Source organism: Notothenia rossii, assembly GCF_949606895.1.
Source record: "Notothenia rossii genome assembly, chromosome: 2".
NCBI classification, from domain to species: Eukaryota; Metazoa; Chordata; class Actinopteri; order Perciformes; family Nototheniidae; genus Notothenia; species Notothenia rossii.
In genome coordinates this window covers 3,736,694-3,761,379 of record NC_136904.1, presented here as the reverse complement: position 1 = coordinate 3,761,379, position 24,686 = coordinate 3,736,694, and the positions used below count along the sequence as shown (strand labels likewise).

Here is a 24,686-nt window from a genome sequence, read left to right as displayed (position 1 = left end):
ACCTCGTTTAAAGTAGAGACACTACATACTGATATACACCTGAACATCACAGAGAGGACTCTTTAAAGTGGAGACACTACAAACTGATATACACCTGAACATCAGCAGGAGAGGACTCTTTAAAGTAGAGACACTACATACTGATATACACCTGAACATCAGCAGGAGAGAACTCTTTAAAGTAGAGACACTACATACTGATATACACCTGAACATCAGCAAGAGAGGACTCTTTAAAGTAGAGACACTACATACTGATATACACCTGAACATCAGCAGGAGAGGAATCTTTAAAGTAGAGACACTACATAATGATATACACCTGAACATCAGCAGGAGAGGACTCTTTAAAGTGGAGACACTACATACTGATATACACCTGAACATCAGCAGGAGAGGACTCTTTAAAGTAGAGACACTACATACTGATATACACCTGAACATCAGCAGGAGAGGAATCTTTAAAGTAGAGACACTACATACTGATATACACCTGAACATCAGCAGGAGAGGACTCTTTAAAGTAGAGACACTACATACTGATATACACCTGAACATCAGCAGGAGAGGACTCTTTAAAGTAGAGACACTACATACTGATATACACATGAACATCAGCAGGAGGGGAATCTTTAAAGTAGAGACACTACATAATGATATACACCTGAACATCAGCAGGAGAGGACTCTTTAAAGTGGAGACACTACATACTGATATACACCTGAACATCAGCAGGAGAGGACTCTTTAAAGTGGAGACACTACAAACTGATATACACCTGAACATCAGCAGGAGAGAACTCTTTAAAGTAGAGACACTACATACTGATATACACCTGAACATCAGCAGGAGAGGACTCTTTAAAGTAGAGACACTACATACTGATATACACCTGAACATCAGCAGGACAGGACTCTTTAAAGTGGAGACACTACATACTGATATACACCTGAACATCAGCAGGAGAGAACTCTTTAAAGTAGAGACACTACATACTGATATACACCTGAACATCAGCAGGAGAGGACTCTTTAAAGTAGAGACACTACATACTGATATACACCTGAACATCAGCAGGAGAGGACTCTTTAAAGTAGAGACACTACATACTGACATACACCTGAACATCAGCAGGAGAGGACTCTTTAAAGTAGAGACACTATATACTGATATACACCTGAACATCAGCAGGAGAGGACTCTTTAAAGTAGAGACACTATATACTGATATACACCTGAACATCAGCAGGAGAGGACTCTTTAAAGTAGAGACACTACATACTGATATACACCTGAACATCAGCAGGAGGGGACTCTTTAAAGTAGAGACACTACATACTGATATACACCTGAACATCAGCAGGAGAGAACTCTTTAAAGTAGAGACACTACATACTGATATACACCTGAACATCAGCAGGAGAGAACTCTTTAAAGTAGAGACACTACATACTGACATACACCTGAACATTAGCAGGAGAGGACTCTTTAAAGTAGAGACACTATATACTGATATACACCTGAACATCAGCAGGAGAGGACTCTTTAAAGTAGAGACACTATATACTGATATACACCTGAACATCAGCAGGAGAGGACTCTTTAAAGTAGAGACACTACATACTGATATACACCTGAACATCAGCAGGAGGGGACTCTTTAAAGTAGAGACACTACATACTGATATACACCTGAACATCAGCAGGAGAGAACTCTTTAAAGTAGAGACACTACATACTGATATACACCTGAACATCAGCAGGAGAGAACTCTTTAAAGTAGAGACACTACATACTGATATACACCTGAACATCAGCAGGAGAGAACTCTTTAAAGTAGAGACACTACATACTGATATACACCTGAACATCAGCAGGAGAGGACTCTTTAAAGTAGAGACACTACATACTGATATACACCTGAACATCAGCAGGAGAGGACTCTTTAAAGTAGAGACACTACATACTGATATACACCTGAACATCAGCAGGAGAGGACTCTTTAAAGTAGAGACACTACATACTGATATACACCTGAACATCAGCAGGAGAGGACTCTTTAAAGTAGAGACACTACATACTGATATACACCTGAACATCAGCAGGAGAGTACTCTTTAAATGTCTAAAATAAAGTCTTCAGTCGATGCAACTTTTCCCCAGATACATGGAGCATTAAAAAAACGCTTCCTCATGTTTATTTTTGCCCCTTAGTTTTGTGTCATCTGGGTCAAAAAGCAGAAGTGTCCCAGATGAAATGGTTCATCAGAGGAACAGTACTGTGTCCCTACAAAAAAGGAAAATTAAACCTGGTGTAATTATTTTTGAAGCTAGTTTGTTCTATGATGCAAGCCTTTGCTGCAGGAGTGAGTCTAAATGACAAACATCCACCCCCAAATAAGTGTAAGGATGTAGCTGTGAACGTAGAGTTGTGACAACCCCTTGTCTGCACAGATTTATTTGCGGTCTCCCAGGCATTTCGTGAACCTTCTCTTTACTCACGGTCGGCTGCAGATCCTCATGTGTCACAACAATTTATAATCTGTCCTCTGTGGACGCAGGAGAAGTCGCCAAAACAGAACCATTTGTGAGGATGGAAACCCGAGACTGAGCATTCATTTTCATTTCCGGGAAATGTTCAGACGTCTTCTCCTCAGTTTATCATTACATCTCTGCAACTGTCACACCGTGCATGTCAGCAGAGGAAGTGTGACTCTGTGGCTACTGTGGATCCTCCTATGTTTGATTATTAGGGATAACTGTGGTTATATTCAGTAATGTTTTTTACTCATACTTCTACCAACAAACCTGCCGGTATAGTTACTTATTTCTGCATTTTTTTCCAGGTGTGTATCACGCTTTTTTGTTGAGCTTCATTCATCACTTGATACCTGACTGTAGTCTGGATATAAGAAGTGGAGGTAGTTGTTAGTACATTGGGGTAAACAACTGGAACACAATGAGTAAACAAGAGAGATTTGAACTTATGTCAGACACTGAATTGACAAATAGTGAATACCGAGAGGCCAGGGCAGTAATTTCCATATACTCAAGTACTTTGAGAGACTCATTAGGAAAAGAAAAGGATTTATTGAGGTGATAAATCAAGTGGTCATTTTCTCATTGACTTCCATACAAAGTGACTTCTTTTTGCAACCAGTGGAGTCACCCCCTGCTGGTCGTTAGAGAGAATGCAGGGTTAAGGCTGTTCATATTCCAAAATTATTTTATGTTAAGTATCCTCTCTCTCTCTCTCTCTCTGATTGGAAAACTACAACGTGGATTAAATTAATATCACAATTTTGGCTCCTGGGGGTCCTTCACCCTCTCCCTATTGGGATGTGTTTTGGCACATTCCCCCCCCCCCCTTCCCACTGGCAACCATGAGGCCGTGAGCAACGAGGAGGTGAAATGTCACGAGCAAAATGCAAATTCATGCTGACAAGCGGTGTAGAAAACATGCTCTCTGTGACTCGGGAACCTTGGTATTTCACAAAGTCAAATTAACATGTCAGCCAACACTGAAGGGCAGATATCAGGTTATTTAAAGAGGAGGATGTTACATCAAAGGAGTGTTTAGTGGAGCTAAAAGGCTCCTCTTACACACAATATAACTAAAACTATACAAATACCCACAAAGACACATAAAACAACCATGAAGAGACTCAAAATGACAACAAGGAGACTCAAAATGACCACAAGGAGACTCAAAATGACCACAAGGAGACACTAAATGAACACAAGGAGACACTAAATGGCCACAAGGAGACTCAAAATGACCACAAGGAGACACTAAATGACCACAAGGAGACACTAAATGACAACCAGGAGACTCAAAATGACCACAAGGAGACACTAAATGACCACAAGGAGACACTAAATGACCACAAGGAGACTCAAAATGACCACAAGGAAACACTAAATGACCACAAGGAGACACTAAATGACCACAAGGAGACACTAAATGACCACAAGGAGACTCAAAATGACCACAAGGAGACACTAAATGACCACAAGGAGACTCAAAATGACCACAAGGAGACACTAAATGACCATAGGGAGACACTAAATGACCACAAGGAGACTCAAAATGACCACAAGGAGACTCAAAATGACCACAAGGAGACACTAAATGACCACAAGGAGACACTAAATGACCATAGGGAGACACTAAATGACCACAAGGAGACACTAAATGACCATAAGGAGACACTAAATGACTAAAAAGAGACACAAAATGTCTAAAACCAGATTTTAAAAAAACACATGGAGACCCAAGATAACTAATACTAGACAAAACCCCATTAGAGGCACTATAAATGTCCAAGACACAAAACAACCATAAAAAGACACAAAATAACATCCTCCTTCCTCTCAGAGTGAGACAGTGGTCGTCTTGTCTCTTTTCTAACGAGTGAAACGACCCAGAGGGGTTTGAGTTGTCTGATTGGAGAGGAGCTTCAATGCTTCCTTAATTATATTTATTATGATCTTCCCTTCAGTGTATTATTAATATAATATATTATGACATGGAGGGCCGTCCCTGGCCAACTTGGGGTCCCAAGCGACATTGTGAGATGAGGCCTCAATAATCGTAATCCAGTGTTTCAATAAAAATGGGCAATAACACACACATTTAAAAAAAACTTTTAGTATATTTTGGTGCCTATACATTTTTACTGCTACCTTTGAATGCAGGACTTTTCTAACTGAGTAGTTGTATAACTTAGTATTCATATTTTAACCCTTAAATGGTTACTGTGGGGATAAAATCATTTGACAGGCTTGATGTTTAATAACAGCATTATATAGGCGTAACATGGGTGTAATATGGGTGTAGTAACGGTGTAATACAGGTGTGTTAGATGTGTTAATATAGGTGTAATCATGTGTAATGTGGGTTGAATAACATTGTAATATGTGGGTGTATTATGTGTCTTTATGGATGTACTTACGGTGAAACATGGGTATAATAAGGGTGTAATAACAATGTTTTATGGGTGTGATGTAGAAAACAGCAATCTATTAATTTTCATAAAATATTTATATGCGATTGACCATTTAAACAAAGTTCACTTTAGTAAAATCTTCTGCAGATTTGTGACTTCCTGGTGAGTCGTGTGGCTTCAAGGAATCTGCCAACATGTCACCCAGCGACAGAACATGACCCGACACCTCAGCCTCATTCTGTCACACATGTTAACCTGTTAATGCTAACATGTTAACATTCTATCTGCACACTAACAGCCAGAGGTGGGAAGTAGAGTACAAATACTTTGTTACTTTACTTAAGTACACGTTTCTGGTATCAGTACTTTACTCCACTAATTATTTTTCTGACAACTTTTTACTTTGACTGTTTGAACACAAATAGGTACTTTCTACTTCTTACATTTTGAACACAAATACCTGTACTTTCTACTTCTTACATTTTGAACACAAATACCTGTACTTTCTACTTCTCACATGTTGAACTCAAATACCTGTACTTTCTACTTCTTACATGTTGAACACAAATACCTGTACTTTCTACTTCTCACATGTTGAACTCAAATACCTGTACTTTCTACTTCTTACATGTTGAACTCAAATACCTGAACTTTCTACTTCTTACATGTTGAACTCAAATACCTGTACTTTCTACTTCTTACATGTTGAACTCAAATACCTGTACTTTCTACTTCTTACATTTTGAACACAAATACCTGTACTTTCTACTTCTCACATGTTGAACTCAAATACCTGTACTTTCTACTTCTTACATGTTGAACTCAAATACCTGAACTTTCTACTTCTCACATTTCCCAAACAGGCTGGTTCCTTTAGTCTGAATGTGTGTTTGGTGGCGTGATCATTATTATTTAGAGTCATTGCGTGCCTATTGATTTGAACACGATCCGTGTATCCATCATTTCCTGGTCTTCTCTAAAGAAGAGGGACCAATGGAAACGTTGTCATGTTGCCGTTGTTCAGCATGGAAACATTCATTAGCTAACAATGACATTATTGTTCTATTAATATAAAGGGAGGTCAGGTACTCTTTAAAACAGCTGCTAGTTATGGGTACTTTTTACTGAGGTACATTTCAAAGCCCATACTTCTTTACTTTTAAGAGACATTTAACTTTTACCAGAGTATTTTTAAACACGAGTATCTGTACTTGTGTGCCATCTCTGAAACACATCCTGCTCCTGAGCTCAGAGCTGTGCGGTTGTCAGGATTATTTAAGTGTGAAGGCGAGAGCAACATATTGGGACGTGAAGGCGGAGAATTAACTCTCACTGCTGTCAACACCAGCTCTTGTCACAGAGATACCTCCAGTAAGGCTTTCCATTTAAAAATGTATACCCTTATAATTCATCATGATTCAGAAAATTACAATTGTTTACTTTACTGTGAATGTAAAATAATGAAGGATGTAGAGGAGAGAATGAGAAGATGGTGACTGAAGTTTCCTCTACTGTGTCCAGATCGGATGAAATGACCTTAAATAGGAAATGAATGACGTTTTTTTTTTTAGCAGAGCCTGAAGCGATAGCATCACACAAAAAGCTAATCAAATGTTTTCATTGGATTTTTGGGGTATTATCGCAGGAAAATAAACTCTATGGCAAACAAACATTTACGATACTAACACATTTTGTTCAGCAGGATAACCTCCACATATTTACATCTTTTGAATTATCTTTTGAGCATACATTTGATCACAGTAAGGTAAAAGCTAATGTTGGGCTAAAAAGGAACTACAGCACTGTCACATGACTTCACGTCACCACCGCTAAGCTAAAGGAGGCTAATGTTGGGCTATAAAGGAACTACAGCACGGTCACATGACTTCAAGTCACCACCGCTAAGCTAAAGGAGGCTAATGTTGGGCTATAAAGGAACTACAGATCGGTCACATGACTTCACGTCACCACCGCTAGGCTAAAGGAGGCTAATGTTGGACTATAAAGGAACTACAGCACGGTCACATGACTTCACGTCCCCACCGCTAAGCTAAAGGCGGCTAATGTTGGGCTATAAAGGAACTACAGCACGGTCACATGACTTCACGTCACCACCGCTAAGCTAAAGGAGGCTAATGTTGGGCTATAACGGAACTACAGCACGGTCACATGACTTCACGTCACCACCGCTAAGCTAAAGGAGGCTAATGTTGGGCTATAAAGGAACTACAGCGCGGTCACATGACTTCACGTCACCACCGCTAAGCTAAAGGTGGCTAATGTTGGGCTATAAAGGAACTACAGCGCGGTCACATGACTTCACGTCACCACCGCTAAGCTAAAGGTGGCTAATGTTGGGCTATAAAGGAACTACGGCACGGTCACATGACTTCAAGTGCAATTAACTTTTGAAATGCTCCCGATTTCTGAGGTCTAAAGGTTGGCAAGTTTGCATGCACCTATGGTAACACCAACTCCATATACCTGCTCCAAGTCACATTTCTCTATAATTTGAAGCTCTGTGTCACACCTTTACAGCTCCCTTAGGAAATCAGTCTGTGGAAAAAACAAAAATAATTCCCAAATCAGCTAATGAGGTTATCTTGTAGCCAGCGAGTCGAGCAAACAAAGATGGAGGGGGTCCGGTATATCGTGTGGTCGCAGCAGGATGGAGGATGGTAAAAGCTGCCGTGATGCGTCCTGACAGCAGCACATAATTGACCATGAGCACAAACTGCATTATGTAACCAGCCTCCATTGTTCCCGCCCCGTCACTGTCATTCAAATCCATGAGAATCACACAAAATCACGCTTGAACCTGTTGCTGCAGCAGAACATGGCAGGGTTTGGTGGAAGTCAGAAAATGGACACCTTAGTTTAAAGAGTGATAACCGATCTGATAGAGCCAGTATTTAGTTTTCATAAGAAAGGCAGAGGTGGGAAGTAGAGGAGTACAAATACTTCGCTACTGTACTTAAGTAAATTGTTCTGGTATCAGTACTCCACTACTTATTTGACGACTTTTTACATTTCTAACACAAATACCTGGCCTACTTTCTAGTTCTCACATTTTCAAAACAGTATATATATATAATATAATATAAAGGCAGGTCAGGTACTCTTTAAAACAGCTGCTAGTTATGGGTACTTTTTACTGAAGTACATTTCAAAGCCCATACTTCTTTACTTTTACTTGAGTAAATAAGTTTAGTCAGTACTTCTACTTTCACCAGAGTATCTTTAAACACGAGTATCTGAACTTCTACTTTAGTAAAGGAAGTGTGTACTTTTGCCATATTTGAAGAAAGGCCACCTAATCGTGACGTCTGTAGTCAACACACACTATAAAAGACTACAATTCCCAGGGCGCCTCCTCTAAAGTGACAGTGATGAAAGAGACACAGTTTTTAACCATTTAATTACCCTTTAAGTTATCAAGTTATGTAAGCCTTAACATAGAAAGAAAGAATACCTAAGTTGTTTATTATTTTATTTGAGTTTTGCTTCTTTATTTTGACTATTGTAAAGGCATCTTTTCTTTCTTGCATGTGTAAAAGATTGTTATTTTATTCTGAGCATTGCATAATATCATCCAAACCATCGGAGGCGGAGAAGTAACACAAAGATAAAGGAAATAAATGAGTTTAAAATGTCTGTTTAAGGCGTCTAGTGGCTTGATAGAAAAACAAGGAAGGAAGCCACGAGAAGATCAGTCAGACCAACGCGTGTCTGCAGATTCTTCTTCCCTTGATCGTGATATTTCTGCTCTCAAAAAGATGATGGCAGGAGGTTTTGTTTATAGTTGTACATCTGACGAGAGATCAGGCTTTGGGACTTTGAGATCTCTGGTTCCTTCAGAGCATCACTTCACACTTACGTCTTTGTCACAGGATGATCATGAAGTGTTGGAGAGTTAAATTTAAACAGTCATTTTCTCGTTTAAAAAAACGTGTGATTTGACTCGAGGTGACAGGGAGGCTAAAAACAGGTCAATGAGAAAAAACCTGTTGAGGAAATAATAATGATGACATATTTAACAGTCCTTAACAACACACCTTTTACACTCATTTGATTGGTTAAAGAGTCCTCTCCTGCTGATGTTCAGGTGTATATCAGTATGTAGTGTCTCTACTTTAAAGAGTCCTCTCCTGCTGATGTTCAGGTGTATGTCAGTATGTAGTGTCTCTACTTTAAAGAGTCCTCTCCTGCTGATGTTCAGGTGTATATCAGTATGTAGTGTCTCTACTTTAAAGAGTCCTCTCCTGCTGATGTTCAGGTGTATATCAGTATGTAGTGTCTCTACTTTAAAGAGTCCTCTCCTGCTGATGTTCAGGTGTATATCAGTATGTAGTGTCTCTACTTTAAAGAGTCCTCTCCTGCTGATGTTCAGGTGTATATCAGTATGTAGTGTCTCTACTTTAAAGAGTCCTCTCCTGCTGATGTTCAGGTGTATATCAGTATGTAGTGTCTCTACTTTAAAGAGTCCTCTCCTGCTGATGTTCAGGTGTATATCAGTATGTAGTGTCTCTACTTTAAAGAGTCCTCTCCTGCTGATGTTCAGGTGTATATCAGTATGTAGTGTCTCTACTTTAAAGAGTCCTCTCCTGCTGATGTCCAGGCTTATGTCAGTATGTAGTGTCTCTACTTTAAAGAGTCCTCTCCTGCTGATGTTCAGGTGTATATCAGTATGTCGTGTCTCTACTTTAAAGAGTCCTCTCCTGCTGATTTTCAGGTGTATATCAGTATGTAGTGTCTCTACTTTAAAGAGTCCTCTCCTGCTCATGTTCAGGTGTATATCAGTATGTAGTGTCTCTACTTTAAAGAGTCCTCTCCTGCTCATGTTCAGGTGTATATCAGTATGTAGTGTCTCTACTTTAAAGAGTCCTCTCCTGCTGATGTTCAGGTGTATATCAGTATGTAGTGTCTCTACTTTAAAGAGTCCTCTCCTGCTGATGTTCAGGTGTATATCAGTATGTAGTGTCTCTACTTTAAAGAGTCCTCTCCTGCTCATGTTCAGGTGTATATCAGTATGTAGTGTCTCTACTTTAAAGAGTCCTCTCCTGCTGATGTTCAGGTGTATATCAGTATGCAGTGTCTCTACTTTAAAGAGTCCTCTCCTGCTGATGTTCAGGTGTATATCAGTATGTAGTGTCTCTACTTTAAAGAGTCCTCTCCTGCTCATGTTCAGGTGTATATCAGTATGAAGTGTCTCTACTTTAAAGAGTCTTCTCCTGCTGATGTTCAGATGTATATCAGTATGTAGTGTCTCTACTTTAAAGAGTCCTCTCCTGCTGATGTTCAGGTGTATATCAGTATGTAGTGTCTCTACTTTAAAGAGTCCTCTCCTGCTGATGTTCGGGTTTGTTTATCAGTAGAATAACAACTAAATACATATTATTTAAAGGCTTCAAAACTATAAAAAGGTGAAACCTGCAAAGTTCGATGTATGTAAAATCCAAAAATGTAAAACTTGTTTAGAGAAAACCACCTTTAAAGATATGCATTGTAAAAGTCCATACATTTTAACACTACAGGTAAAACACTTTTAACTATCAACATGAAACTTTACATTAAGACAATTATGTTTATTATTACAAGTTTTTGAAGCGTTATGTTCGACTATGCAAATAAGACAGGTTTACTTTTGGTGAATTCAAGAGAAATCTTTAGTAAAATAAACATCTAAATGTGTAACGAGTCTCAAACTGACCGGTGTACGTCGTGTCTCGCCTTGAACTAAATACGATTAACTTAACTATGAATATATATTCCTAATATTTAACATCACACTGTGGCCTGAGCTCTGCTGAGAAAATCCACTGTAGAGGAGATCACACACACACACACACACACACACACACACACACACACACACACACACACACACACACACACACACACACACACACACACACACACACACACACACACACACACACACACACACACACACACACACACACACACACACACACACACACACACACACACACACACACACACACACACACACACACACACACACACACACACACACACTGTAAGGATGCAGGTGTTTGCACGCTGTTCAGATGGAATGATTTATTGGTAATCATGGTAGCATAATAAAACAATGAACACATTAAAAGCACTGACAGTTTGAACCCAAGGCCTCTCAAACACAGCATGCACCCCCCCCCCCCCCCCCCCTTTTTTTGTCTTTTTTTTAATCCTTTAAATATATTTTGATATAAAAACAAGCCCACGTATGATGAGTGTTTGGGAACTGCCTCTAAACCTTTTTGTGTTCGTTATTGTCCCGCCTCTCTTTTCCTGTTCCTCTTCATGGATAAAAAAGAAATCCCAGTCTCTGATGGTGGAAATTGAGGTGGAGGAGACGGTTAAAAAAAAAAAAAAAATGGTTTGATATCCTCCCTGAAACAAAAAGGAAAGCAATAAAAAAGATTTCCTTAAAAAAAGCAATAAAAAAGCAAAAGAAAGCAGTCCAGGTGGAGGAGCAGATCCTGGAGCTCTGGAGACTGGAGGCACTTTTCTCAGATTTAAAGCCCCACATCTGACACAAACCTGGGGGAAGGATTCATGCAGAGATCCAGGAATGATGATGAAGATGAGGGGAGGAGGAAGAGCACCTGACAAACGTGGAGGAAAAGGCCCAGCCTCTCCAGGTATAATGCCGAGTTCAGGAGAGGAGGAACGAAAAGAGGCGGAGGAGAAACTTGGACCCAAAGAGAGACGGCAGGTAACGGTTTGTTTCCAGGTCATCGAGTCCTGAACCTGGAGATGTTGAAGACCCCAAAGCTTAATGATAGAAACGTTTAGGAGGGTCCCCAGCTCATAGGAACTGCCGGATGCTAACCTGCAGTTTGCTCCATTAGCATGAAGTGTGTGAATTAGCATCGATTAGAACTTAATGTGGACTACAGTTAGAAAATGGTTTTACAGATTTGGTCATTAATCTGTGGTTTTGAGGGTTATTGAGGGGTCTACAATGTCAACCAGAAAGGGGCCTTTGTACTCTAGACGTAGCTTCTATGTGCTGGAGACCCCTACTCTACATTTCTAACATAACACTTTGGGGTACTCAACATCTCCGAGTTCACACGGCTGGCAAGTAGACTATAAAGAGGGAGGAGCTTAACGACAAACAGGAAACAGTCCTCATGGGCGGAGGTCAGGGGGGGGGGGGGAAGATGTTGTGGTCCCGCTTCTTCTTCTTCCTCTTCCTCCTCCTCCTCTTCCTCTTCCTCCTCCTCCTCCTCCTCCTCCTCCTCCTCCTCCTCTTCAGCTTCCACAATAACCTCCAAAACCACTCCAAAATTGTCCAGTTGTTCCACATAAGTCTATGATGCTAATTGCCCAACATATGCAGGTTAGCATCCGGCAGTTTCTGTGTGCTGGAGACCCTAAGATGAAACTTTGGGGTACTTAACATTTCCGGGTTCCCAAAGTGGCTACTAGAGCTCCTGTCCTCAATAACTCGCAAAACCACTTAAAAATTGTCCAAATTGTCCAATTTTCCACATAAGTCTATGATGGTAACTGTGTATATTCTTCTTCTTCTTGCCCCCCCCCCCCTCACAGGTACAGCTCCTTGGCTCTGATGTGCTGCAGTTTGTCCCTCAGCATGTGGAAAGATGGCCGCACCACAGAGTCCAGGGTCCAGCACTGCTTCATCAGGTCGTAGACCACCGGGGGGCAGCCGTCAGGGGCGTCCATTTTGTATCCCTTCTCCACCCGGGGCACCACCTCCTTCAGAGGCTGGGGGGAGAGACAAAATACAGACGGGTCAGATAAGAGGGAGAGAGAGAGAGATACAAAATACAGACGGGTCAGATAAGAGTTAGAGAGAGAGAGATACAAAATACAGACTGATCAGATAAGAGTGAGAGAGAGAGAGATACAAAATACAGACTGATCAGATAAGAGTGAGAGAGAGAGAGATATAAAATACAGACGGGTCAGATAAGAGTGAGAGAGAGAGAGATACAAAATACAGACTGATCAGATAAGAGGGAGAGAGATACAAAATACAGACTGATCAGATAAGAGGGAGAGAGATACAAAATACAGACTGATCAGATAAGAGTGAGAGAGAGAGAGATACAAAATACAGACTGATCAGATAAGAGGGAGAGAGATACAAAATACAGACTGATCAGATAAGAGGGAGAGAGAGAGAGATACAAAATACAGACTGATCAGATAAGAGTGAGAGAGAGAGAGATATAAAATACAGACGGGTCAGATAAGAGTGAGAGAGAGAGAGATACAAAATACAGACTGATCAGATAAGAGTGAGAGAGAGAGAGATATAAAATACAGACGGGTCAGATAAGAGTGAGAGAGAGAGAGATACAAAATACAGACTGATCAGATAAGAGGGAGAGAGATACAAAATACAGACTGATCAGATAAGAGGGAGAGAGATACAAAATACAGACTGATCAGATAAGAGTGAGAGAGAGAGAGATACAAAATACAGACTGATCAGATAAGAGGGAGAGAGATACAAAATACAGACTGATCAGATAAGAGGGAGAGAGAGAGAGATACAAAATACAGACTGATCAGATAAGAGGGAGAGAGATACAAAATACAGACTGATCAGATAAGAGGGAGAGAGATATAAAATACAGACTGATCAGATAAGAGGGAGAGAGATACAAAATACAGACTGATCAGATAAGAGTGAGAGAGAGAGAGATACAAAATACAGACTGATCAGATAAGAGGGAGAGACAGAGAGAGACAAAATACAGACGGGTCAGATAAGTGCAGAATGAAGGGAGTCTGCCCTCTGCTGGTGGAGCTCGTTTTAAATTAAATAACACATTCCCTTTATTATATATATTGTGGAGGGATGAACCCCTCTGTAAAGGTCACACATACACACAGCACATACAGTGACACGTGTTCTCTGCTTTAACCCATCCTAGCACCAGGAGTCTGGAACCACGAGTCTAGCACCAGGAGTCTAGTACCAGGAGTCTAGCACCAGGAGTCTGGCACCAGGAGTCTGGCACCAGGAGTCTGGCACCAGGAGTCTGGCACCAGGAGTCTGGCACCAGGAGTCTAGTACCAGGAGTCTGGCACCAGGAGTCTAGCACCAGGAGTCTGGCACCAGGAGTCTGGCACCAAGAGTCTAGCACCAGGAGTCTAGCACCAGGAGTCTGGAACCAGGAGTCTAGCACCAGGAGTCTAGCACCAGGAGTCTGGCACCAGGAGTCTGGCACCAAGAGTCTGGCACCAAGAGTCTGGCACCAGGAGTCTAGCACCAGGAGTCTAGCATCAGGAGTCTAGCACCAGGAGTCTAGCACCAGGAGTCTGGCACCAGGAGTCTGGCACCAGGAGTCTAGCACCAGGAGTCTGGCACCAGGAGTCTAGTACCAGGAGTCTGGAACCGGGAGTCTGGAACCGGGAGTCTAGAACCGGGAGCCTAGTACCGGGAGTCTAGTACCAGGAGTCTAGCACCAGGAGTCTGGCACCAGGAGTCTAGCACCAGGAGTCTGGCACCAGGAGTCTGGCACCAGGAGTCTGGCACCAGGAGTCTGGAACCAGGAGTCTAGCACCAGGAGTCTGGCACCAGGAGTCTGGCACCAGGAGTCTAGCACCAGGAGTCTAGCACCAGGAGTCTAGCACCAGGAGTCTGGCACCAGGAGTCTAGCCCCAGGAGTCTGGCACCAGGAGTCTGGCACCAGGAGTCTAGCACCAGTGGGTAAGGGGGATGTCTGGTGCCTTGCTCAAGGGCACCACGGCAGGGCAGGAGGTGAACTGGGACCTCTCCAAGTAGCAGTCCATACTTTAGGTCTGGTCGGGGACTTGAACCGGCGACCCTGCGGCTCACAGTCCAAGCCCCTACTGACTGACTGACTGAGCCACTGCCGGTATTACATGGTCTTCTTAAAAATAGGAACACAACTTTACAAGTAAGAGTACTCTTTAAAAAATGGCCCCTAAGTGTGAGAGCATTAGCGTACTCAAAGTAAAAGTACTAGTGGCCCCATTGAGTGTAATGATCATTCATTATATTATTATTTTTACTGGGACATGAATGTGTAAGTAGCATTTCTTATATTATATTTAAACATGTATTTATTGATTTTTCTACATCTATCACATACACAAACACAACCGAACATTAGACGTTGTAGTGCATTGACGAACAGCTCAAATAAACCATTTTATATACAGTTTGTTCTTTAATTACTGTATAATATTGCATCCATCCTTCTATCCTTCGTTCCAAACCATTAATAGAAGTGCGTCCCCTCTTCCACCTAAACACTAACACTTTCTCTAGCGGTTAAAAGCTGTGATGGTGCGTTCAGGTACTCACAATTCTGGGGTAAGGCACGCGCCCAAAGGAGTAAATCTCCCAAAGTAAGATCCCGTAACTCCAGACGTCAGACTTGGTGGAAAACCTCTGGAGAACAGAAGAAAGGGAGGACAGAATTCACAAATCAGATATTCATTCAGAGCAAAGCAGGTACTCTCCTCCATAAAGAAAGAGTCTTTATCAACTCAGGTGTTTTCCTTAGTAATCATATAAACACATAAAGAAGGAAAAGTAGAAACACCACATTACAGAAGTATTATCAACAAAACATGCCTGATTTATTACAAATAAAAGGCTCTTTTTACAACGTATATAATCAGAATATAGCTTTTTAATGTGGAGGTTTAAGTGGGTCAGAGTCTGGGTACTTTGTGTTCTGCTGCGTAGTACTTAAGTACCACATTATATCCTATCAGCAAATTACACACAAATGCATCTTTGTACACAGAAAAAGTATTTCATCTTATACTGTATGGAAGTGTTTTAAGTGTCTATTAGGGCTGCTCAATTAATCATATTTTAATCGCGAGTATGGCTGACAACGATTACGAAAACAACGTAATCGAAATAAAACGATTATTCTTTTGTTATTATTATTACTTTTTTTTTTTTTTTTTTTTTTAAATATGTTTTGTTAATTGGTTTTTAATTTGAGTTATACTTATAGTTCAGGGTAATCAACTATTAAAAACATACTGTTCACATTTTTTTTTCTCCAATAAATTGATGTTTTCAAAATCAATTAATAATCGCAATTACAATTATTGACCCAAATAATCGAGATTATGATTTTTGCCATAATCGAGCAGCCCGAGTGTCAATAGTACAATACTCCCTCATAGTATAAGGAAGTGTGTAATATATATATATACTGAAGTATGTGAAATTGTACGCCTTTTAAGTAAAAGTTACAGCGCACCACTGCTCTTTGGTGGTTTGATTGACTTCAGAGGTCAGGTGAGGAAACATGGTGTGACAACAAACAGATATCTCTAAATGTTCAGAGCCATTAAGAGAAGGAATAACATATATCTGAGTTCATCTTGTGTTTTCCCTTGGATTCACACCATAATAAATATTCAGGAGTAATCTAGACCTGTTGTCCAGCTCATGTGCAGTTTAGATGCTCAGCCATGTGCTATTTTTTGTTTTTCTTGCTTGATATAATTCAACTTCAGCAAAAAACTGTAAATCTTTAAAGTGCGTTTGACGGGCTGTTTGGAGCAAGGCCTCACAAACGGCAGAGATAAAGATCAATGAGGGTCGGTCTCTGAACGCTGGCAGAAGAAAACTGATCGCATCTTTTCAAAATCAGTATCAGTTCAAAAGTACGATATATTAAGACTTCTTTCACCGCTTTTCCTGACAGGGAAACTGAGTCAGAGCCTCCAGGCTAAAGAAAACTGTCCTTTGACCTCGCAGAACACGGCAGGTTCTCTCCGTGTCTCTTACTGACCTGGAATCAGCACTTTAGTAACAGGCTGAACTAGAGGGGGATGAGGCTAGAATGCATGATCTGTTTGGTCTTTTGAGCAAAACACTTCATAGACATGTTTTTATATATATTTGTATAATAATATATGCCTAAAAACGGTATAATAGGAGACCTTTAAGACCTCCTACTTACTGACGCTGCTTCCCAAGTAAAACTAAGTCAAAACAATCACCCGGAAAGCACCAGCACATTACCCCGGGCTTGTGTCTCACCTTCTCCCTGATGGCTTCGGGGGAGGTCCACTTGACGGGCAGTTTTCCGGTGTCCTGGATGGACGACGCCTCCTTGGTGAGGCCGAAGTCGCTGACTTTAGCGATGTTGTCGTCAGAAACCAGAACGTTTCGAGCCGCCAGGTCTCTGTGCACGAAGTTGTTGTTCTCCAGATACTCCATGGCCTCACACACATCACTGAAGAGACAGAAGGGAGGGGGGGGGGGGAAGATTATAAGAGTTAGAAAGATCTAACTGGTCCCCGGCTTGAGCTTCAGTCTCAGGATCCATGTATCTGTGATCCTCTCCAGAATGGAAGGAGTCATCACATACAGAGCATCAACTAGTTCCTGAACAGTGTCCTTCACATGCTGATATCCAAGAGAGGGAGTTACCCAGTCACTAGATGGAGGAGTACAGGGTCTCGTAGGTGATCATACATCCTGTCATGAACACAATACTGACTTTTTACTATACATTTTGGTTTTTTTTCTTCTCAAAAGACTTTATTTCTTTCAAAATTCTTACTTTTTCCCCAAAATACTGATTCTTTTTTTCAAAATTCAAAATTATTTCAAAAAAAATCGTAAAATTCGGACTTTTCTGAATACATCAACGGCGTGAGCTTGAATCTCAGGATCCATGTATTTATCATCCTCTCATATCAAAATGAGCCTCATGAACTGAGTTTTAAACATCAGCATATCCGGTCATTACCTGCTAACGGAAACTCTGTTAAACAATTCTTATTCTTATTATTATTATTATTGGAACATGACCGGTAAGTTTCGAATTTGTCCAGTAAAATAAATTATTTCCGGACACTCGACCGGCAAGAAAAAACCCTAGCGGAAGCCCTGGTGTGTTTATAGAAAATGCACAAACAATCATTTTATTTAAATGTGTTAATTTGAATAACTTGATGCACTACTGTTAACCTATAATAATATATGATAATGTGTGTCGATTTATATTTTGTAATATCATAAATATGCAAAGTAACTTGATGTGTAAAATAAATGTAGTGGGGTAAAAGTATAAAGTGAAAATACTCAAGTACAAGTACCTCCATTGTTTACTTAGTTACCTCGAGCAGGATGAGAAACAGGCTGAATATGAATGTCTTCATCCTCTCCTTGCTTCAGGGTTCAAATCCAACCCCTTGCTCATCTCTAATGCCCGTTCGAGGGGGACACACTGGAAGTGAATCATGAAGTATTTCCTTTTCTGCCTGCATGACCCGAGTGTTTCCACGTATGTACCGGCCGCTGAGTTACAGCGTGTAGAAATCAAGACTAGAAATGTAATCGTCTCGTTGGCAGCGATGTGAGTATGATAGAAATGTACAGTATAGATCCACAGCACATAGAAACTGCAGGAAGCTAACCTGCATATGTTGCACAATCAGCATAAGATGTGTTAATAAGCATTGAATAGCATCAAAGAGTGGTTTTGGGGATGCTGGATCCATTTCTGTCATTTTCAGGATCAAACATGTCAGTTTTAACCAGAAAGAGGCCGTACCTGTACTCTCTGTCGGTGGACATAGAGAGCACAAGATGAACATTATTACCTCTAATGTGGACATTTCTTTATTAACACCATAAATAAGCAATGTGTCCAATTCAAATGAGTCGACTAAATCTTCAAAAGCGACTCAAAATGCATCGAAATCCGCCCAGAGAGAGTAAAGCTATTGTCCACATACTGCAGTCTATAAAGCTAATCAACTAGACTTGTGCTAATTGTGCACATTTCCCAAAGTACGCACGTTAGCATCCGGTAGTTTCTATGAGCTGGAGAGCCTTACTACACATTTATAACACAAAACTTTGCAGTACTCAACATTCACAACGCGACTAGATAATAATGATACAGATCTTTATAGCGCTTCCCCCAATGCTCAAAGACGCAGTACAAAGAAAACTAAAAACATAAACAGCAGTCTGAGTTTGAGAGCTAGAGTGAAATGAGTCTGTCTGTAATAAGAAGATGAAGAGCGATGATGATGATGATGATGATGATGATGATGATGATGATGATGAAGACTCACAGAGAGAACTTGAGTAAGCAGTCTCCCCCGAGCACGGTCCTTCCTCTGGAGCGCAGGTAGTCCACTAAACTGCCCTGTGGGGAACAAACAGGTTACACAACGATCAACAAACATTCATACGAGGAAAGGTCCGTTTCTTGGCAAACATTGCCCCCCCCCCCCACCCACTCAAATAATTTACATTTAGATTGTGCCACGTCTTTTTGAGCTTCTACAACTCAAACATTTCCAGAAATTGGGATCAATAAAGTATTTCTTATCTTTCTTCTTATCTTATAAATACACAAAAGGAAATGTAAAGGAAATGACACAGCTTTTGAAATGATGAGTCCGGTATTGTTCCCACGTGTCTCAGAGCACGTCTTCTAAAAACCCCATGTGACGTACCTTAGCCATGTACTCTGTGACGATGTAGAGACTTCCCCTCTCCTCCACGATCACCCCCAACAGCTGCACCAGGTTGTTGTGCCTCAGTTGCCTAAACAAACACAACAACAAACACAACAACAACAAGTGTTAGCTGGAAACATCAAGGTGTCTCTGCTCCGTCAACAACAGAATAAACAATATAAATATATATATCGCTCGTTTGAATCTGAAAGAGAAAGGTTTTCACACTAAAACTGATTTAGCAAAGTAATAATAATACATTTCATTTCTATAGCACACTTTAAAAACAACGTCATCTCAAGGTGCATTTTGTAACTAGAGTGTGAGATGTGTGTGTCATTGATTTATCAACAGCAGCGGGTCAGAGGAGGAGCTCACGTCATGACGGAGGCCTCGGCGATGAACGCCTGCGCTGTGGCGTCGTTTTTGATGCATTTCACCGCCACTTTGTTCCCTCTGTAGTCTCCCACCATCACATCTAACACACACACACACACACACACACACACACACACACACACACACACACACACACACACACACACACACACACACACACACACACACACACACACACACACACACACACACACACACACACACACACACACACACACACACACACACACACACACACACACACACACACACACACACACACACACACACACACACACACACACACACACACACACACACACACACACACACACTCACAATTAGTGGAGAAACTGATCAATGGACAGTGAATATAATGTTTAGTTGGAGCACTATAGCACACACCATTTCTCATCAACTCCCAAAAGAGTACAAAAACATCTAAGAACACAAGAAAGCCAACAAACAAGTGAAAAGTATATTCATATATAAGCCATGAGAGGAAACAGCTGGTCCTCCATCCCATCATTAAACCCCCTCGTCCTTAACCAAACCCCCCTTCACTTCCTTTGCCTCCTGATGTCTAAATCCATCTCTCTCTGTTAAACACATAGAAGACTAAGATACACTTGAACAGAGTGAGAGGCAATCAGAGTATAAGACTATGTGTTTGAATGATCATGTGATCCTTTGACACGACGCGTGTCAGGTATTATGCTCTCATTAAATAACGCAGAGATCTGAAATATGTCCTCACCTCCGAACTCTCCTTTCCCGATGGTCTGCAGGAGTTTCAGCTCCTTCCTGTTCAGCGCCCAGCCGCCTGAGAGAGGAGACATTTAGAGGACTTCACCGGCAACGCAACCACGCCATGAAGCTAACAACATGACTGTGAGACACCGGGGGAAAGCGTGCACTGATGAAGACCAGACACCGGGGGAAAGCATGCACTGATGAAGACCAGACACCGGGGGAAAGCATGCACTGATGAAGACGAGACACCGGGGGAAAGCCTGCACTGATGAAGACGAGACACCGGGGGAAAGCATACACTGATGAAGACGAGACACCGGGGGAGAGCATGCACTGATGAAGACGAGACACCGGGGAAAGATATTGCTATTTTTACACATAAGTTATTTCATTTTGCAACTAAAACATGGACTTAAAAAACTAGATGATGAGCTCCAAATATCCAAATATTAGGAGAAACTCCCTTTGAAGGGAACACAGGGACTTCAGCCTTTCAGACCATTGACATGCATTCAAAAGGGATTGAACACACCACAGGGAAGGGGAAACCCTAAAGAGCCTAATCAAAAATATAAAAATAAAAACTTATTTTTCTACTGCATTGATTTATGAGAACATTTAGCTTCTCCCAGATGTTTGAGTTTACTTGTATATATATATATATATGGCTAATGTGCACATGATGATGAAGCCTTGAATCTTTTAATCCTTAAGGCCGCTAAGTAGTGTTTTGTTTTTATAAAAAAGACCACCTAATCGTGACATCTGTAGTCAACAGAGTTTAAAAGACTACAATTCCCACGGCGCCTCCTCAAAAGTGACAGATGGGCAACCTGTCAGAAAGGTGGCGCAGAGGAACCGTTTTTAACCGTTCAATTAACCTTAAAGTTATCAAGTTATATAAGCCTTAACAAAGAAAGAAAGAAAGACCTAACTTGCTTATTATTATATTTGAGTTTTGCCTCTTTTGTTTGATTTGTTTTGATTGTTGTAAAGGCCTCTTTTTCTTTGTTACTACGTGTGAAGAGTTTGTTATTTTATTTTGAGCATAATATCACCCCCAGGCAAACAACTCATCGCCTACGAGTACCACAAAGATAAGGGAAAGAAAGCGAGTTCGACATTTCTGTTTAAGGAACGGGGGTCAAACTCCATTTCATGGCGGGCCACATCAGCATCATGGGTTCACTCAAGAGGCCGGTTGTAACTTTAAGACTATATAAATATACATATATAAATATAAATATATTATAGATATAAAATAATGTATTATATAACATTATTGCCTCTGCATTGGATTATTATCAGATAGGGTAATAACTTCATAATTGACTACGTCTGAAAGCAGAAGTCTAGGACAGATAATTACAAGTCTCTTCAGTGCGCATGTCACACAACGAGATGCATTGTGGGACATGTAGTTTATGGGCAACGTGCTTCTGTAAATGAAGCCTTGAGTTTGAACCCTCTGGTTTAAGGTGTCTATTGGCTTGATATAAAAATAGGGAAGGAAGCCACGACAAGATGAACACAATGTGTGTGGGAGGAGAGTGTGTGAGGAGAGAGTGTGTGTGTGTGTGTGTGTGTGAGGAGAGTGTGTGTGAGGAGAGAGAGTGTGTGTGTGTGTGTGTGTGTGTGTGTGTGTGTGTGTGTGTGTGTGTAAGTGAGTGAGTGAGTGAGTGAGTGAGTGAGTGTGTGTGTGTGTGTGTGAGTGTGTGTGTGTGAGGAGAGTGTGTGAGGTGTGTGTGTGTGTTCTTACTCCTGGAGAACTCGTCCTGAGCTGCCACCGTTCCCTCCATCAGTTTGGGTTTGATGAGCCGAGTGCAGAGGCCGTCGGCGTCTTTGGTGTAATGCTGAGAGAGAGAGAGAGAGAGAGTTCAATGCATTAATAACACGCTGAGAGAAAACAGAGGATCCTCAGAAGTCTGCAGAGAGGGCAATAGTACACACATCCTTTACTCAAGTAGAAGTACACACATCCTTTACTCAAGTAGAAGTACACACATCCTTTACTCAAGTAGAAGTACACACATCCTTTACTCAAGTAGAAGTACAGATACTCGTGTTTAAAAATACTCTGGTGAAAGTAGAAGTTCTGACTAAACTTCTTTACTCAAGTTAAAGTAAAGAGGCTTTGAAATGTACTTCAGTAAAAAGTACCCATAACTAGCAGCTGTTTTAAAGAGTACCTGACCTCCCTTTATATTAATAGAACAATAATGTCATTGTTAGCAAATGAATGTTTCCATGGTGACCAACGGCAACATGACAACGTTTTCATTGGTCCCTCTTCTTTAGAGAAGACCAGGAAATGATGGATACACGGATCGTGTTCAAATCAATAGGCACGCAATGACTCTAAATAATAATGATCACACCACCAAACACACATTCAGACTAAAGGAACCAGCCTGTTTGGAAAATGAGAGAAGTAGAAAATACAGGGATTTGGGTTCAACATGTAAGAAGTAGAAAGTACAGGTATTTGGGTTCAACATGTGAGAAGTAGAAAGTACAGGTATTTGTGTTCAACATGTAAGAAGTAGAAAGTACAGGTATTTGAGTTCAACATGTAAGAAGTAGAAAGTACAGGTATTTGGGTTCAACATGTGAGAAGTAGAAAGTACAGGTATTTGGGTTCAACATGTAAGAAGTAGAAAGTACAGGTATTTGAGTTCAACATGTAAGAAGTAGAAAGTACAGGTATTTGTGTTCAACATGTAAGAAGTAGAAAGTACAGGTATTTGTGTTCAACATGTAAGAAGTAGAAAGTACAGGTATTTGAGTTCAACATGTAAGAAGTAGAAAGTACAGGTATTTGAGTTCAACATGTAAGAAGTAGAAAGTACAGGTATTTGTGTTCAACATGTAAGAAGTAGAAAGTACAGGTATTTGTGTTCAACATGTGAGAAGTAGAAAGTACAGGTATTTGAGTTCAACATGTGAGAAGTAGAAAGTACAGGTATTTGGGTTCAACATGTAAGAAGTAGAAAGTACAGGTATTTGTGTTCAACATGTAAGAAGTAGAAAGTACAGGTATTTGGGTTCAACATGTAAGAAGTAGAAAGTACAGGTATTTGAGTTCAACATGTTAGAAGTAGAAAGTACAGGTATTTGAGTTCAACATGTAAGAAGTAGAAAGTACAGGTATTTGTGTTCAACATGTGAGAAGTAGAAAGTACAGGTATTTGTGTTCAACATGTGAGAAGTAGAAAGTACAGGTATTTGTGTTCAACATGTAAGAAGTAGAAAGTACAGGTATTTGAGTTCAACATGTGAGAAGTAGAAAGTACAGGTATTTGTGTTCAACATGTAAGAAGTAGAAAGTACAGGTATTTGGGTTCAACATGTAAGAAGTAGAAAGTACAGGTATTTGTGTTCAACATGTAAGAAGTAGAAAGTACAGGTATTTGAGTTCAACATGTGAGAAGTAGAAAGTACAGGTATTTGTGTTCAACATGTAAGAAGTAGAAAGTACAGGTATTTGGGTTCAACATGTAAGAAGTAGAAAGTACAGGTATTTGTGTTCAACATGTAAGTAGAAAGTACAGGTATTTGGGTTCAACATGTAAGAAGTAGAAAGTACAGGTATTTGGGTTCAACATGTAAGAAGTAGAAAGTACAGGTATTTGAGTTCAACATGTAAGAAGTAGAAAGTACAGGTATTTGGGTTCAACATGTAAGAAGTAGAAAGTACAGGTATTTGGGTTCAACATGTAAGAAGTAGAAAGTACAGGTATTTGTGTTCAACATGTAAGAAGTAGAAAGTACAGGTATTTGTGTTCAACATGTAAGAAGTAGAAAGTACAGGTATTTGGGTTCAACATGTAAGAAGTAGAAAGTACAGGTATTTGTGTTCAACATGTAAGAAGTAGAAAGTACAGGTATTTGTGTTCAACATGTAAGAAGTAGAAAGTACAGGTATTTATGTTCAACATGTAAGAAGTAGAAAGTACAGGTATTTGTGTTCAACATGTAAGAAGTAGAAAGTACAGGTATTTGGGTTCAACATGTAAGAAGTAGAAAGTACAGGTATTTGGGTTCAACATGTAAGAAGTAGAAAGTACAGGTATTTGGGTTCAATCTGTAAGTAGAAAGTACAGGTATTTGGGTTCAACATGTAAG

General features: G+C 40.5%; 1 protein-coding gene across 2 annotated transcripts in view; it reads right to left on the bottom strand.

Moving 5' to 3' along the window:
* Positions 1-12,189: 12,189 nt before the first annotated feature.
* Positions 12,190-24,686, bottom strand: part of cskl (c-src tyrosine kinase-like) — a 61,586-nt gene continuing 49,089 nt past the window's right edge. For both annotated transcript variants that reach the window (XM_079663477.1, XM_079663478.1), the window contains exons 6-13: positions 22,321-22,414; positions 20,566-20,631; positions 19,809-19,908; positions 19,428-19,518; positions 19,041-19,114; positions 16,990-17,185; positions 15,283-15,369; positions 12,190-12,704 (exon numbers count right to left, since the gene is read on the bottom strand). In XM_079663477.1, the coding sequence (XP_079519603.1) occupies positions 12,522-12,704; positions 15,283-15,369; positions 16,990-17,185; positions 19,041-19,114; positions 19,428-19,518; positions 19,809-19,908; positions 20,566-20,631; positions 22,321-22,414 (891 nt within the window). In that variant the 3' untranslated portion in view covers positions 12,190-12,521. The remainder of the gene's footprint in view (positions 12,705-15,282; positions 15,370-16,989; positions 17,186-19,040; positions 19,115-19,427; positions 19,519-19,808; positions 19,909-20,565; positions 20,632-22,320; positions 22,415-24,686) is intronic.